Source organism: Salvelinus namaycush, chromosome 3 (genome assembly GCF_016432855.1).
Source record: "Salvelinus namaycush isolate Seneca chromosome 3, SaNama_1.0, whole genome shotgun sequence".
NCBI lineage: Eukaryota > Metazoa > Chordata > Actinopteri > Salmoniformes > Salmonidae > Salvelinus > Salvelinus namaycush.
Window position 1 is genome coordinate 55477855 of NC_052309.1, and position 17426 is coordinate 55495280.

The 17426-nt window shown below is 42.1% G+C and overlaps 1 protein-coding gene across 1 annotated transcript in view; it reads left to right on the forward strand.

The window, feature by feature from the left end:
• The window catches only part of mtmr4 (myotubularin related protein 4), a 158197-nt gene that overhangs the window by 85151 nt on the left and 55620 nt on the right, over positions 1-17426 (forward strand). Inside the window, exon 3 of the mRNA XM_038988525.1 lies at positions 4516-4605. Coding sequence (XP_038844453.1) covers positions 4516-4605 — 90 coding nt within the window. The remainder of the gene's footprint in view (positions 1-4515; positions 4606-17426) is intronic.

Genomic DNA, 17426 nt, shown 5'->3' on the forward strand with positions numbered 1-17426 from the left:
GAGGGAGGGAGGGAGCTGGGCACCTGCTGCTGGGGAGACAGCCGGGATGGAGGGAGGAGGGAGGGAGGGAAGAGGGGATTATATCTGTATCCTCCTGCTGCTTCCCCTGTTTCTCCTCAGTGGAAGGAGACTGGGAAATAGCATAGTGAGCATTATTGCTTGATGCTTCAGTTTCCAAGCTAGTTTTTTATCTAGGATGTGCCTTATCTTTTCCCAAAGGAGTTAAACAGTTGACACGCATCTAATAATCTATATTGAAATTGTTAGTTGGTCCTCAAAGAATTGTTTTTTAACAAGTGTAAAAGCTTGTTTGTTTCTTCCCTCTGAGGTATCAATCAGGGTCTTGAAAAATGTAATTCATAATTTCCTCATAAATGGCCCAGTACAAGACTCAAGTGGTACTGTGGTGTAGCATATGGCCTATAGTTGTAGAATAAGATTAGGTATTGCTGAATTAGGGCATATATGTAGATTGCTGTGTAAGCAAATATTAAAAAAGACTTGCCCTAGAGAGGGTTGCACACGGTAGAGTACGCTTGTGTTTTTGTTCTAGTCTTTTTAAGAGTAACATTTTCAAAGGGAAAGATTTCCCTAGAAATGTGCATTTGTGCAATAAGACCTGTAGTCATAGACATTGGTTTTTCGACTCCTGCTCATTTGAAGGTATTATCTGAAATATGCAAATCACATGATAATTGTTGAAACCCCAAATCCTTTGTCTAATTGGTTGCATCTTTTACGAAGCTCTGAGATTGTCAAGACTCAGCTGCTTCCCTGCTTTCAAGGTCACGGTCTCTTCCCTTTGACTCCCCCAGTCTCCTCACTGTTCCCTCACAATCCCAGCCATCTGCCATGCTGTCCCATCTGTGGGCCGCAGTCCCACCTCCAATAAGCCGTCTAAGCAACTTATCTACAGTCTGTAGGGAATAAGTACACTATATATACAAAGGTATGTGGACACCCCTATTTCAGCCACACCCGTTGCAGACACGTGTATGAAATCTAGCACACAGCCATGCAATCTCCACAAACAAATATTGGCAGTAGAATGGCCTTAATGAAGAGCTCAGTGACTTTAAACTGGCCCCGTCATAGGATGCCACCTTTCCAACAAGTCACTTAGTCAAATTTCTGCCCTGCTACATCTGCGACGGTCAACTGTAAGTGCTGTTATTGTGAAGTGGGAACATCTAGGGGCAATAACAGCCCAGCCACGAAGTGGTAAGCCACACAGGCTCACAGAACGGGAACACTGAAGCGCGTAGCGCGTAAAAGTCCTCGGTTGCAACACTCACTACCGAGTTCCAAACTGCCTCTGGAAGAAATGTCAGCACAAGAACTGTTCGTCGGGAGCTTCATGAAATGGGTTTCCATGGCCAAGCAGCCGCACACAAGCCTAAGATCACCATGCGCAATGCCAAGTGTCGGCTGGAGTGGTGTAAAGCTCACCGCCATTGGACTCTGGAGCAGTGGAAACACATTCTCTGGAGTGATGAATCACGCTTCACCATCTAACAGGCCAATGTACGAATCTGGGTTTGGTGGATGCCAGGAGAACACTTCCTGCCCGAGTGCATAGTGCTGTAAAGTGTGGTGGACGAGGAATGGTTCGGTCTAGCCCCTTAGTTCCAGTGAGGGGAAATCTTAACGCTACAGCATACAATGACATTCTAGACGATTCTGTACTTCACTTCATGGCAACAGTTTGGAGAAGGCCATTTCCTGTTTCGGCATGACAATGCCCCGGTGCACAAAGTGAAGTCCGTACAGAAATGGTTTGTTGATCGGTGTGGAAGAACTTGACTGGCCTGCACAGAGCTCTGTCCTCAACCCCATCTAACACCTTTGGGATGAATTGGAATGCCGACTGAGAGCCAGGCCTATTCGCCCAACATCAGGGCCCGACCTCACTAATGCGCTTCTGACTGAATGGAAGCAAATCCCCGCAGTAATGTTCCAACATCTAGTGGAAAGCCTTCCCAGAAGAGTGGAGGCTGTTGAAGCACCAATTAATGCCAATGATTCTGGAATTATCTGTTTTACGAGCAGGTGTCCACATACTTTTGGTCATGTAGTGTATGATAATTCAATAAAAAAAACGTTATTAATCTCTGAGGGACAATTATTACTAGCAGGCATATGTACAGATACAAGATGACAACAACTTAATGAATACATCAAGCAAGACTGTGCAATGTACATTAGACAAACAGCAATACAGTGCTATAGACTAGTCCATATACAATGCCTTCAGAAAGTAACCCCTTAACTTATTCCACATTTTGGATAAAATTGTTGTAGTGTTTCTCACCTATCTACACACAATTCCCCATAATGACAAAGTGAAAACATATTTTTAGAAATATTAGCACATACAGTTGAAGTCGAAAGTGTACATACACTTAGGTTGGAGTCATTAAAACTCATTTTTCAACCACTCCACAAATTTCTTGATAACAAACTATAGTTTTGGCAAGTCGGTTAGGACATCTACTTTGTGCATGAGACAAGTCATTTTCCCAAGATTATTTCACTTGTAATTCACTGTATCACAATTCCAGTGGGTCAGAAGTTTACATACACTAAGTTGACTGTGCCTTTAAACAGCTTGGAAAATTCCAGAGAACGATGTCATGGCTTTAAAAGCTTCTGATAGGCTAATTGACATAATTTGAGTCAATTGGAGTTGTACCTGTGGATGTATTTCAAGGCTTACCTTCAAACTCAGTGCCTCTTTGCTTGACATCATGGGAAAATCAAAAGAAATCAGCCAAGACCTCAGAAAAAAATTTGTAGACCTCCACAAGTCTGGTTCATCCATGGGAGGAATTTCCAATTGCCTGAAGGTACCACGTTCATCTGTGCAAACAATAGTACACAAGTATAAACACCATGGTACCACGCAGCCGTCATACCGCTCAGGAAGGAGACACGTTCTGTCTCCTAGAGATGAACGTGCTTTGGTGGGAAAAGTGCAGATTAATCCCAGAACAACTGCAAAGGACCTTGTGAAGATGCTGGAGGAAACAGGTACAAAAGCATCTATAGTAAACACAGTAAAATGAGTCCTATATCGACCATAACCTGAAAGGCCGCTCAGCAAGGAAGAAGCCACTGCTCCAAAACCGCCATAAAAAAGCCAGACTACGGTTTGCAACTGCACATGAGGACAAAGATCGTACTTTTTGGAGAAATGTCCTCTGGTCTGATGAAACAAAAATAGAACTGTTTGGCCATAATGACCATCGTTATGTTTGGAGGGAAAAGGGGGAGGCTTGCAAGCCGAAGAACACCATCCCAACCGTGAAACACGGGGGTGGCAGCATCATGTTGTGGGGGTGCTTTGCTGCAGGATTGTCTGGTGCACTTCACAAAATGGATGGCATCATGAGGGAGGAAAATGATATAGATATATATGATATAGATATATATGATGATATAGATATATAGAAGCAACATCTCAAGACATCAGTCAGGAAGTTAAAGCTTGGTTGCAAATGGGTCTTCCAAATGGACAATGACCCCAAGCATACTTCCAAAGTTGTGGCAAAATGGCTTAAGGACAACAAATTCAAGGTATTGGGGTAGAACTGAAAAAGTGTGTGCGAGCAAGGAGGCCTACAAACCTGACTCAGTTACACCAGTCTGTCAGAAGGAATGGGCCAAAATTCACCCAACTTATTGTGGGAAGCTTGTGGAAGGCTATCTGAAACGTTTGACCCAAGTTAAACAATTTAAAGACAATGCTATCGATTACTAATTGAGTGTATGTAAACTTCTGACCCTCTGGGAATGTGATGAAAGAAATACAAGCTGAAATAAATCATTCTCTTAACTATTATTCTGACATTTCACATTCTTAAAATAAAGTGTTGATCCTAACTGACCTAAGACAGGGCATTTTTACTAGGATTAAATGTCAGGAATTGTGAAAAACTGAGTTTAAATGTATTTGGCTAAGGTGTATGTAAACTTCCGACTTCAACTGTATGTTGTTCTTGCTGTGTAGGGCTACAGCTGGGTTGACTGCTGTGGCTGCAGTGCTGTCTGCCACAGTCTGCCACGGGCACATGCCGTCTCGCTGGCTGGGGAGGAGGCACAGACATAAACAGCAGCTGTCTAGGGGACACTCTCTGTCATGTCCTCCCCCAAAAAACACAGGTCACTTATAATAATAAATAATTGCCTGACTGAAAGTTCCAACTTCAAACTGACCTGTGAGAACTCCCTTTTTCAGAGAAGTGAGTGTTGTATGGTGTTTGACGCCGGCTCTTTGCAGGCAATGTTAATGGCAGCTCTTGTCTACCATTTCAGAAAAACAGGACAGTGCCCCTGTAGGCTCCTGTAAAGGAAGTTGCTTTTATTGACCTTTTCCTGGGTGGCTGATGATTGATTGAAGCCCCTGGTCTTGTGCTTTCTTTTTGATCTGATGAAGTAATGTTACTGTTACTATTTGTATGTTGTATGTTAAGAACTGAGATGTCTGACCAGCCTGTGTTCATCTCTGTCCTCCAGGGTGAAGAAGGAGCCCCCAGTCTGGAGTATATCCAGGCCAAGGACTTGTTCCCTCCGAAAGAGCTGGTCAAGGAGGACGACAGCCTCCAGGTGGGTGACTGAGAACACACACAGGCGCGTGTGCGCACACTGACACACACACACATACACAGAAATACTCACATATACAGAAACGCTCGGGCTTGCATACACACATGCATTATACACACACACCGCAGACAGATGATGACTCATGATGTGGGTTGAAGTCAAACTCAATAATAATAGCAATGGAAGTAACACCTATAATTAATTTCACAATCTCAATGTTCCTCAGGTTTAGCTGGGTATGTTGTAGTGTTGTAATGTGTTGTTTTTCTGAATTGTTGTAGTTTGCTAAAGGGATGGGTTACTGTGCATTACAGACACATACATTTGTATTTGTATTTACTATGGATCGCCGTTAGCTGCTGGCAAGGCTACTCTTCCTGGGGTCCAGCAAAATGATGGCAGTTATACATTTTAAAACATTACAATACATACAGATTTCTACGACATATCTATAAAATACATGTGTACGTGCGTGTATAGTGCGTATATTATAGAGTGTTTGTATTCATGTGTCTATGTTTGTATTGCTTCACAGTCCCCACTGTTCCATAAGGTGTATTTCTATCTGTTTTTTAAATCTAATTTTACTGCTTGCATGAGTTACTTGATGTGGAATAGAGTTCCATGTAGTCATGGCTCTATGTAGTACTGTGCGCCGCCAATAGTCTGTTCTGGACTTGGGGGACTGTGAAGAGACCTCTGGTGTCTTGTGGGGTTTGCATGGATGTCCGAGCTGTGTGCCAGTAGCTTCGTACATTCAACATGTCAATATTTTTCACAAATACAAGTATTGATGAAGTCAATCTCTCCTCCACTTTGAGCCAGGAGAGATTGACATGCATATTATTGAAGTTTGCTCTCTGTGTATATCCAAGGCCCAGCCGTGCTGCCCTGTTCTGAGCCAATTGCAATTTTCCTAAGTCTCTCTTTGTGGCACCTGACCACACGACTGAAAAGTAGTCCAGGTGCGATAAAACTAGAGCCTGTATGACCTGCCTTGTTGCTGGTGCTGTTAAGAACGCAACAATATAGACAGACTTCTCCCCATCCTAGCTACTGTTGTATCAATATTTTTTGACCATGACAGTTTACAATCCAGGGTTACTCCAAGCAGGTTAGTGTCCTCAACTTGCTCAATTTCCACATGATTTATTACAAGATTTAGTTAAGGTTTAGGGTTTAGTTAATGATTTGTACCAAATACAATGCTTTTATTTTTTAAATATTTAGGACAAACTTATTCCTTGCCACCACTCTGAAACTAACTGCATCTCTTTGTTAAGTGTTGCTGTCATTTCAGTCGCTGTGGTAGCTGACGTGTATAGTGTTGAGTAATCCGTATACATACACTCACTGGTTTTACTCAAAGCCAGTTGCATGTCGTTAGTAAAGATTGAAAAAAGACAGCTGCCCTGGGGAATTCCTGATTCTCCCTGGATTTTGTTGGAGAGCCTTCCATTAAAGAACACCCTCTGTGTTCTGTTAGACAGGTCACTCTTTATCCACAATATAGCAGGGGGTGTAAAGACATAACACATACGTTTGTCCAGCAGCAGACTATGATCAATAATGTGACAAGCTGCACTGAAGTCTGACAAAACAGCCCCAAAAATATTTGTATCATCAATTTCTCTCAGCCAATCATCAGTCATTTGTGTAAGTGCTGAGCATGTTGAATGTCCTTTTCCTATAGGGGTGCTGAAAGTCTGTTGTAAATTTGTTTACTGTAACATAGCATTGTATCTGGTCAAACACTAATTTTTCCAAACGTTTACTAAGGGTTGGTAACAGGCCGATTGGTTGGCTATTTGGGCCAGTAAAGGGGGCTTTACTATTCTTAGGTAGGCGAATAACTTTTGCTTCCCTCCAAGCCTGAGGGCACACACTTTCTAGTAGGCTTAAATTGAAGATATGGCAAATAGTGTGCCAATATCGTCTGCTATTATCATCAGTAACTTTCCATCTAGATTGTCAGACCCTTGTGGCTTGTCATTGTTGATAGACAACAATCATTTCTTCACCTCTTCCACACTTACTTAACGGAATTCAAAAGTACAATTCCTGTCTTTCATAATTTGGTCAGATACACTTGGATGTGTAGTGTCTGCGTTTGTTGCTGGTATTTCATGCCTGTTTGCTAATCTTGCCAATGAAAAAATAATTTAAATAGTTGGTATTATCAGTTGGTTTTGTGACGAATGAGCCATCTGATTCAGTGAACGATGTAGCAGAGTTTGCCTTTTTACCCAAAATTTCATTTTAGGTGCTCCAAAGCTTTTCACTATCATTCTTTATATCATTTATCTTTGTTTCATAGTGTAGTTTCTTCTTTTTATTCAGTTTATTCAGATGATTTCTCAATTTGCAGTACGTTTGCTAATCGAATGTGCAGCCAGACTTATTTGCCATTCCTTTTGCCTCATCATACCATACCATTTTTAAATTCCTCATAAATCCACAGGGATTTAACCGTTTTTACAGTCAATTTCTTAATGGGTGCATGCTTATTAGTAACTGGGATAAGCAATTTCATTAATGTGTCAAGTGCAGCGTCTGATTGCTTGCCATTACACACCACGGACCATCAACAACATAGAAATCACTACTTATTGTATGACCTCTTATACACTATATTAGGTCCAGCCTTTTGAACTTTGGTTTTCTTAGATATGGCTACTATATTGTGATCACTAAATCCAATAGATGTGTTGATGATTTCATTCCTGTGCTGTGTATAACTACACCTGGTAGGTTGATTGATGACCTGAACCAGGTTGCAGGCACTAGTTACAGTTTGAAGCTTTTTCTTGAGTGGGCAGTGTGATGAAAGCTAGTCAATATGTAAATCACCCAGAAGATATACTTCTCTATGGATATCACATACATTATCAAGCATTTCACACATGTTATCCAGTGTCATGACGTTGGCCTGGGGGTAGGTTTATGACAGTCATAAATACCTCTTCCCCCCTTTTTCCTCTCTCTACCCTACTGATGTGAAATTTGAAAACCCCTTGGTTAACATAGAGATTCTGGGAACATCAGAAGGTGGGGGGAAATGAACTATATTCTGGTAATCCGACCAATTGAACATATGCGGTGGTACTTAATGAATATGATGTCAGTTCGGTTGTCATCTGAGACATTCTCATCAATGATAGATTGACATAAACTCTACAGTGGAAAGTCTACACATCAGAGTTATCGGACTCACATGGAATTGTTGTTCAATTTAAATGTTTGAATATGAAATTATTCATGATGGGATGAAATGTGATTTTAGCTTCTAAAATGTGAGAATTGGGTTTTCATGAGTGAATTAGGCCCGACTCAGTGGCCCGCTCACGTGAAGAGACATAGGTTGTAAGTTATGAAACACACCCCTTTTCTCCCTCCACTATATAAGCCCTTGACGAAAATGAAACCTCCTGTTCCAAGGATGTGAGGACGACGGTCCCTACGTTAAAAAGGACTAACATGTCAACTACAGAACTAAGCCAACCTCAGCATGAGCTTTGGTTGCAAATGGTATGAACTTTGAACTCTTCTTCACTACAGAAGTGATACGTCCTAGCCGTTGAGTTAGCAACAGCAGCTGCAAACGTAAATTAGGATAGGACAGACAGAGTATCCCGTCTACCACACAACGACGTTACTACAACGTATCTAATTTACCAGCAGAGACATTCTTCAAAGGACTTGGTTGGGCAACACGGCCTTCCATCTACCACCAACCTACCGAAGCGCAGCTCAGAGTAAATATTTATTGCATTTTCCTTTTCCAAATGGGCAGTAATTTGGAATGCATAAGATACTGTATTTACGATAGCACAGCTTCGCCCTTTGTTCCTCAGTCTTCCTGCTCTTTCACTCAAACCCAGCCCCTTTTCTTTTGTGTAACCAGCTGTCATATCTGTTCCGCCCGGGACGTTTTCCTTTATGACGTAATTTGTAATCAAGGTATGATTCATTCTGTGTATATGTAATTATGTGTGATTAGTTAGGTATTTCGTAAATAAATAATTAAACCCAATTTTGTATTGCTGATTCAACTTGTTAGCCAGGGTTCGTGAAGATAACCAAGAATTTACAACTTTCAGATGAGACTGAAATAAGGTGACGATTAATATTGACTGCTATTGATGTAAAATATTACCAGGTCTTTAAGAGTTTATTCGGAAGATAACAGCTCTATAAATGCCCCGACTCTCTAGTTAATTACATTTACATGATTAGCTCAATCAGGTAATATTAATTAAGGAGAAACGATTTTATAGAATAGCATGTCATATCACTTAATCCAGCATAGCCAAAGACACGACACCAGATACTGACTGTTAGTACATGGTGGTCTATAGCAGCTTCCCATCAGAATGGGCTTTAGGTGAGGCAGATGAACCTGTAGCCATATTACTTCAACAGTATTTAACATGAGATCCTCTCTAAGCTTTGCAGGAATGTGGTTCTGAATATAAACAGCCACTTCTCCACCTTTGGCATTTTCACCTTTGGCATGTAAGATGGCGGCAACAGACATGGCAGCTCTGCTTCTAGCTCCTAAGCAACTTTGCAGTATTTTGTTTTTTGTGTGTTATTTCTTACATTATTTCCCAGCAAGTTTTTTGTGTTATTACGTACAGCCGGAAATAACTTTTTGATATTAGAGCGGCGGTAACTCACCAGCATTACGACCAAGAATATTACTTTCCCGAACTGGATTCTTTGTTCGTACCACCCAGGGCAATTGAACTTATCACAAGCATTTTGCTACACCCGCAATAACATCTGCATGTGACCAATAACATTTGATTTGATTTGTCTTTTCTGTAGATCTTATAACCATGTATTGCTACCACTGTATCATCAAAGGTATTATCTAAGTGAGTTTCAGAGATTGTCAGAATATGAATGTCATCTTTTACTAGCAAATTATTGATTTCATTAACCTTGTTTCTTAACCTGTTTGGGCTGCAAGCCCGACACCGGTACAATTATGACAACATCCAGCTCAAGTGCAGGGCGCGACATTCAAAAGCTAGTTTTTAAAAATATTTAACTTTCACACATTAACAAGTCCAAGACACCAGATGAAAGATAAACTTCTTGTGAATCAAACCAACATGTCCGATTTTTAAAATGTTTTACAGGGAAGACAAAATATGTAAATCTATTAGCTAACCACGTTAGCAAATGACACGACTTTTCTAACTCCATCAGTTTCTTACTCCATCAGGTGCTATCACAAATTCGACCAAATAAAGATATAAATAGCCACTAACCAAGAAACAAATTCATCAGATGACAGTCTGATAACATATTTATTGTATAGCATATTTTTTTTCGAAAAATGTGCATATTTCAGGTATAAATCATATTTTACATTTCAGCTACAAATCAGAAAGTGCACCGAAAGCAGCCATAATATTTACAGACACCAACAGACACCAACGTCAAATGGCTTATTACTCATCATAAAACATTTCCGAAAAATATATAGTTTGCAGCAATTGAAAGATAGGCAACTTGTGATTCCAAACAATATTTCCGATGTATTAAATGTTTTACAGCGAAAACAAAATGTATCGCTATATTAGCGTAGCCACAATAGAGAGACACATTTGGGCGCCCATGACCCGTTCACATGCACGACAGATATATGAAATAACATCATAAAATGAGTCTTACTTTGGCTGATCTTTCATCAGAATGTTGAAACAGGCGTCCTCTGTCCAGATGAGTCGTTGTTTCGTTTCAGAATGAGAAATATCCCTGTTCATTTAGCATTTCCAGTAGCCGTGGCCCAACGTAAACACAGTCATACGACGGAACACGGCAAAACTCCCGAATAAAGTTTCAATAATCTGATTAAACTATATTGAAAAAACATACATTACGATGATATGGTCACATATATCCAAAAAAATTCGAGCCGGAGACGTTAGCCGTTCGTTAGGAAGGCAAAACAGAAGTCCATCCCACTTCCTTCAGAATACCGGAAGTTGGCGCTCAGGTCAAAGAAATAGGTTTTTTTCCACCATAGACCAAGAGGAGCAAAAAAATTTCTTCTCTGACATCCTCTTTACACCAATAGGAAGGCGTATAGACTGTCAGCAGACTCCTAGATGTTATGACCATGTATAGGCATCAGATTGAAAAGAGCATAGATTTCTGACATTTCACTTCCTGGTCAGGAAAAGTGCTGCAAAAGGACTTCTGTTTCACTCAGAGAAATAATTCCAACTCTTTTAGAAACTAGAAAGTGTTTTCTATCCAAAAAGAATAATAATATTCATATTGTACAAGCAAGATTTGAGTAGGAGGCCGTTTGAAATGGCCACCTCTTCCAGGTTACTCAGTGCTGCCAGTTGCAGCCATAAGAAGTTAAGCTAAATATGTTAATGTGGGATATTTAAAACACTTTCTTGCTTTATTGGGAAGTTTAGCAGAGGTAGACATGCTTAGGTTATTTTTATTAGTGCAGGGTGAGCTGCACACAGGGGACGTCCTACTAGGGCACACCACCTTAGTGCTAACAGTATTATTCTGGGCATATGATTACTGCATACAATAGCTGTAGGATCCGCAGAGGCATTCAGGGCAGTAAGAGGGACATAAATTAGATTACTTACATTGTGTCTTCCAATGCCCCTGGGATAATGTACATTTGCTGAAACATTATGACAACTCAGTGACACAATCCTAGGGATTAACTTTGGTGGATTTGGGTCATTGATAAATCATTGTTTCAACACAGTCTTATAATGCTGTGAAAGGATCCAGGAACCCAAATGATTTGGGTGGATCCCATCCTCATAATACAAGCTTTGTTTCCAGAAGGTATCAAAATTGTCAATAAATGTTACACTCACAGAGCTGCAATAGTCTGGTAGCCAGTTATGGAGTACTACAAATCTGCTGCACTGTTCAATGCCACAATTTGGGGAGGGCAGAGGGCCAGATATTATGGGGCGTTTGCTGGTGTTAAGTAGAGACACAATCAGTTCTTTAAAATCCATCTTCAGCTGTACTGAGCTGCCCTTCATATTGTCATTCGACCCCACATGAACCATGACAGTATCAGCCCCCGGTGACTGACTCACAGCCTCGGGAAGCAACCTGGTTATATCCTGAACTTTTGCCCCGGGAAAACAGAAAGTCTTTGCCCCAGGTACAGATATATGCCTCACCATCGAAATCCTTATCACAATCGCTGGAATGATCCGGCCTCTACGTGTCACGCAGAAGGTTGTGAGGCCAGAGCCACAGAACTCTCCTGAGAAGAGGGCTGCTGAGACACCGGCTGTGTGCAGGCCACAACAGGCAAAGCAGAAACAGTGCAGTCCATGCAGTCCAAGGAACTGTCCGTAGATCTCAGCGATAGAATTGTGATGCGGCATACAGTACCAGTCAAAAGCTTGAACACACCTACTCATTCAAGGGTTTTTCTTTATTTTTTATTATTTTCTACATTGTAGAATAATAGTGAAGACATCAAAACTATGAAATAACACGTATAAAATCATGTAGTAACCAAAAAGGTGTTAAACAAATCCAAATATATTATATATTTGTGATTCTTCAAAGTAATTTCCACCGGTCTAATGTCCATTGCTCATGTTTCTTGGCCCAAGCAAGTCTCTTCTTATTATTGGTGTCCTTTATTAGTTGTTTCTTTGCAGGATTTCGACCATGAAGGCCTGATTCACACAGTCTATTTGAGCTTTTCTTGCCATAATATGGACTTGGTCTTTTACCAAATAGGGCTATCTTCTGTATACCACCCCTACCTTGTCACAACACAGTACTGGCTCAAACGCATTAAGAAGGAAAGAAATTCCACAAATTAACTTTTAACAAGGCACACATGTTAATTGAGAGAATGCCAAGAGTATGCAAAGCTGTCATCAAGGCAAAGGGTACTTATAAAATATATTTAGAATTGTTTAACACATGTTTGGTTACTACTTGATTCCATGTGTTATTAGAATGTAAAAAAAAAAAAAAAAACTGGAATGAGTAGGTGTGTCCAAACTTTTGACTGGTGCTGTATAACTGGGGAAGGGTATTAAACAATTTCTAGAGTACAGGGGTCTTCATCATTGGGAAATGGAAAACATATGGAACTACCTAGACTCTGCCTAGAGCTGGCCATCCAGTTTGGTTGCTGTAAACTCTCCTTCCAGACTCACATTAAACATGTCCAATCCAAAATTAAATCTAGAATCGGCTTCCTATTTCGCAACAAAGCATTCTTCACTCATGCTGCCAAACATACCCTCGTAAAACTGACCATCTTACCGATCCTCGACTTCGGCGATGTCGTTTACAAAATAGCCTCCAACACTCTACTCAGCAAATTGGATGCAGTCTATCACAGTGCCATCCGTTTTGTCACCAAAGCCCCATATACTACCCACCACTGCGACCTGTATGCTCTCATTGGCTGGCCCTCGCTTCATACTCGTCGCCAAACCCACTGGCTCCAGGTCATCTACAAGTCTCTGCTAGGTAAAGCCCCGTCTTATTTCAGCTCACTGGTCACCATAGCAGCACCCACCCGTAGCACGCACTCCAGCAGGTATATCTCACTGGTCACCCCCAAAGCCAATTCTTCCTTTGGCCGCCTCTCCTTCCAGTTCTCTGCTGCCAATGACTGGAACGAACTGCAAAAATCTCTGAATCTGGAGACTCTTACCTCCCTCACTAGCTTTAAGCACCAGCTGTCAGAGCAGCTCACAGATCACTGCACCTGTATATAGCTCATCTGTAAATAGCCCATCCAATCTACCTCATCCCCATACTGTATTTATTTATTTATCTTGCTCCTTTGCATCCCAGTATCTCTACTTGCACATTCATCTTCTGCACATCCTACCATTCCAGTGTTTAATTGCTATATTGTAATTCCTTCGCCACCATGGCCTATTTATTGCCTTACCTCTCTTATCCTACCTCATTTGCACATGCTGTATATAGATTTTTCTACTGTATTATTGATTGTATGTTTGTTTATTCCATGTGTAACTATATGTTGTTGTATGTGTTGAACTGCTTTGCTTTATCTTGGCCAGGTCGCAGTTGCAAATGAGAACTTGTTCTCAACTAGCCTACCTGGTTAAATGAAGGTGAAATAAAAAATATAATAAAAAAGGACCTTGGTCAGGGAGGTGACCAATGACCACTCTGAACTACAGAATTCCTTGGCTGAAATGGGAGAACCTGCCAGAAGGACAAGTCTCTACAGCACTTCATCAATCTGGGCTTTTTGGGAGAGTGGCGAGACGGAAGCCACTCCTGAGAAAAAGGCACATGACAGCACGCCTGGAGTTTGCAAAAAGTCACATGAAAGACTCAGATCATAAGGCAAAAGATTATGTGGTCTGATTAGACAAACATGTTACTCTTTGGGTTCTTGTATAATGGCGCCGTAGGGGATGGCTGCCGTTTTTCGGGATACTAACCAACTATGCTATTTTGTTTGTTTTTTCGCGTTGTTTGTAACTTATTATTTTACTTATTTTGTACATAATGTTGCTGCTACCGTCTCCTATGACAGAAAAGAGCTTCTGGACATTTAAACAGCGATTACTCACCTCGAACCGGACAAAGATTTTTTTTAACCAGTCCGACGCAAAGGATACACTGCTTTCTCCAGACCAGGCCCAAATCCCCCAAATCATTTGCGTGAAGAAAAGACGGAGAAAAAGGGGGTGGAGGTCGGGCTGCCATCTGAGAATTCGTAGGCGAGTGAGTAAACCTCCACTACCATCCGTACTATTGGCCAACGTGTAATCATTGGAAAATAAAATGGATGATCTACGATTAAGACTATCCTATCAATGGGACATTTAAAACTGTAATATCTTATGTTTCACAGAGACGTGGCTGAACGACGACACGGATACTAAAGAGCTGGCTGGATATTCCGTGCGTCGACAGGACAGAGAAGCTACGTCTGGTAAGACGAGGGGCGGGGGTGTGTGTCTTTGTAAATAACAGGGGGTGCGATTTCTAATATTAAAGGTCTCAAGGTATTGCTCACCTGAGGTAGAGTACCTCATGATAAGCTGTAGACCACACTATCTACGAAGAGAGTTCTGATCTATATTATTCGTAGCCGTCTATTTACCACCACAAACCGATGCTGGCACTAAGACCACACTCAATGAGCTGTATAAGGCCATAAGCAAGCAAGAAAATGCTCACCCAGAAGCGGCGCTCCTTGTGGCCGAGGACTTTAATGCAGGCAAACATAAATACATTTGACCAAGTTTCTACCAGCATGTCACATTTGCAATCAGAGGGGAAAAAAACTCTAGACCACCTTTACTCCACACACAGAGATACAAAGCTCTCCCTCGCCCTCCATTTGGCAAATCTGACCATTATTCTATCCACCTGATTCCGGCTTACAAGCCGAAACTCAAGCAGGAAGTACCAGTGACTTGCTCAATACGGAAGTGGTCGTATAACGCGGATGCTACGCTACAGGACTGTTTTGCCAGCACAGACTGGAATATGTTCCGGAATTCATCCAATGGCATTGAGGAGTATACCATCTCAGTCACCGGCATCATCAATAAGTGCATCGACGACGTCGTCCCCACAGTGACTGTACATACATATCCCAACCAGAAGCCATGGATTACAAGGAACATCCGCATCGAGCTAAAGGCTAGAGCTGCCGCTTTCAAGGAGCAGGACACTAATCCGGACGCTTATAAGAAATCCCGCTACACCCTCAGACAAACAATTCCACAGGCAAAGCGTCAATACAGGTCTAAGATTGAATCCTACTACACCGGCTCTGACACTTGTCGGATGTGGCAGGGCTTGAAAACTATTACGGACTACAAAGGGAAACCCAGCCACGAGCTGCACAGTGACGCGAGCCTACCAGACGAGCTAAATGCCTTTTATGCTTGCTTCGAGGCAAGCACCACTGAAGCATGCATGAGAGCATCAGCCATTCCGGACGACTGTGTGATAACGCTCACGGTAGCCGATGTGTGCAACATTCACAAAGCCTCGGTCATTTTCTCCCTACCGAGTCTTTAATAACTACATGTTTCAAGCAGACCATCATAGCAGACCTTTCGCTTTCTTGTGCCCAAGAAAGCAAAAGTAACCTGCCTAAGTGACTATCGCCCGGTTACACTCACGTCGGTAGCCATGAAGTGCTTTGAAAGGCTGGCCATGGCTCACATCAACACCATCATCCCGGGAACCCTAGACCCACTCCAATTTGCATACCGCCCCAACAGATCCACAGATGACGCAATCTCAATCGCACTACACACTGCCCTTTCCCACCTTGACAAAAGGAACACCTATGTGAGAATGTTGGTCATTGACTACAGCTCAGCATTCAACACCATTGTGCCCACTAAACTCATCACTAAGCTAAGGACCCTGGGACTAAACACCTCCCTCTGCAACACCTTCCCCCTCAGGAGACTGAAAAGATTTGGCATGGGTCCCCAGATCCTCATAAAGTTCTACAGCTGCACCATCGAGAGCATCCTGACCGGTTGCATCACCGCCTGGTATGGCAACTGCTTGGCATCTGACCGTAAGGCGCTACAGAGGGTAGAGCGTACGGCCCAGGTCATCACTGGTGCCAAGCTTCCTACCATCCAGGACCTATATACTAGGCGGTGTCAGACCAAGAACCAAAAAATTGTCAAAGACTTCAGACTTTTTTCAGACAAAGACTTCCAAGTCATATGTTCTCTCTGCTACCGCACGGCAAGCGGTGCCAGAGTGCCAACTCTAGGGCCAAAAGTCTGCTTAACAGCTTCTACCCCCAAGCCATAAGACTGCTGAACAATTAATCAAATGGCCACCCAGACTATTTACATTGACACACCCCCCTCCTCCGTTTGTTTTTACCCTGCAGCTACTCGCTGTTTATTATTTATGCATAGTCACTCTATCCCTACCTACATGTACAAAATAACCAGACTAACCTGTACCCCCGCACATTGACTCGGTACCGGTAACCCCTGTATATAGCCTTGTTATTTTAATTTTATTATACACTGCTCAAAAAAATAAAGGGAACACTTAAACAACACAATGTAACTCCAAGTCAATCACACTTCTGTGAAATCAAACTGTCCACTTAGGAACCAACACTGATTGACAATAAATTTCACATGCTGTTGTGCAAATAGAATAGACAAAAGGTGGAAATTATAGGCAATTAGCAAGACACCCCTAAAAAAGGAGTGATTCTGTAGGTGGTGACCACAGACCACTTCTCAGTTCCTATGCTTCCTGGCTGATGTTTTGGTCACTTTTGAATGCTGGCGGTGCTCTCACTCTAGTGGTAGCATGAGACGGAGTCTACAACCCACACAAGTGGCTCAGGTAGTGCAGCTCATCCAGGATGGCACATCAATGCGAGCTGTGGCAAGAAGGTTTGCTGTGTCTGTCAGCGTAGTGTCCAGAGCATGGAGGCGCTACCAGGAGACAGGCCAGTACATCAGGAGACGTGGAGGAGGCCGTAGGAGGGCAACAACCCAGCAGCAGGACCGCTACCTCCGCCTTTGTGCAAGGAGGAGCACTGCCAGAGCCCTGCAAAATGACCTCCAGCAGGCCTTAGGCATTAGAAGAAGACAAATAGAATCCATCAAACGCATTTTGTCACGTTCTGACCTTTATTTCCTTTGTTTTTGTCTTTATTTAGTATGGTCAGGGCGTGAGTTGGGGTGGGCAGTCTATGTTTGTTTATCTATGTTTTTCTATTTCTGTGTTTGGTCTGATATGGTTCTCAATCAGAGGCAGGTGTTAGTCATTGTCTCTGATTGGGAACCATA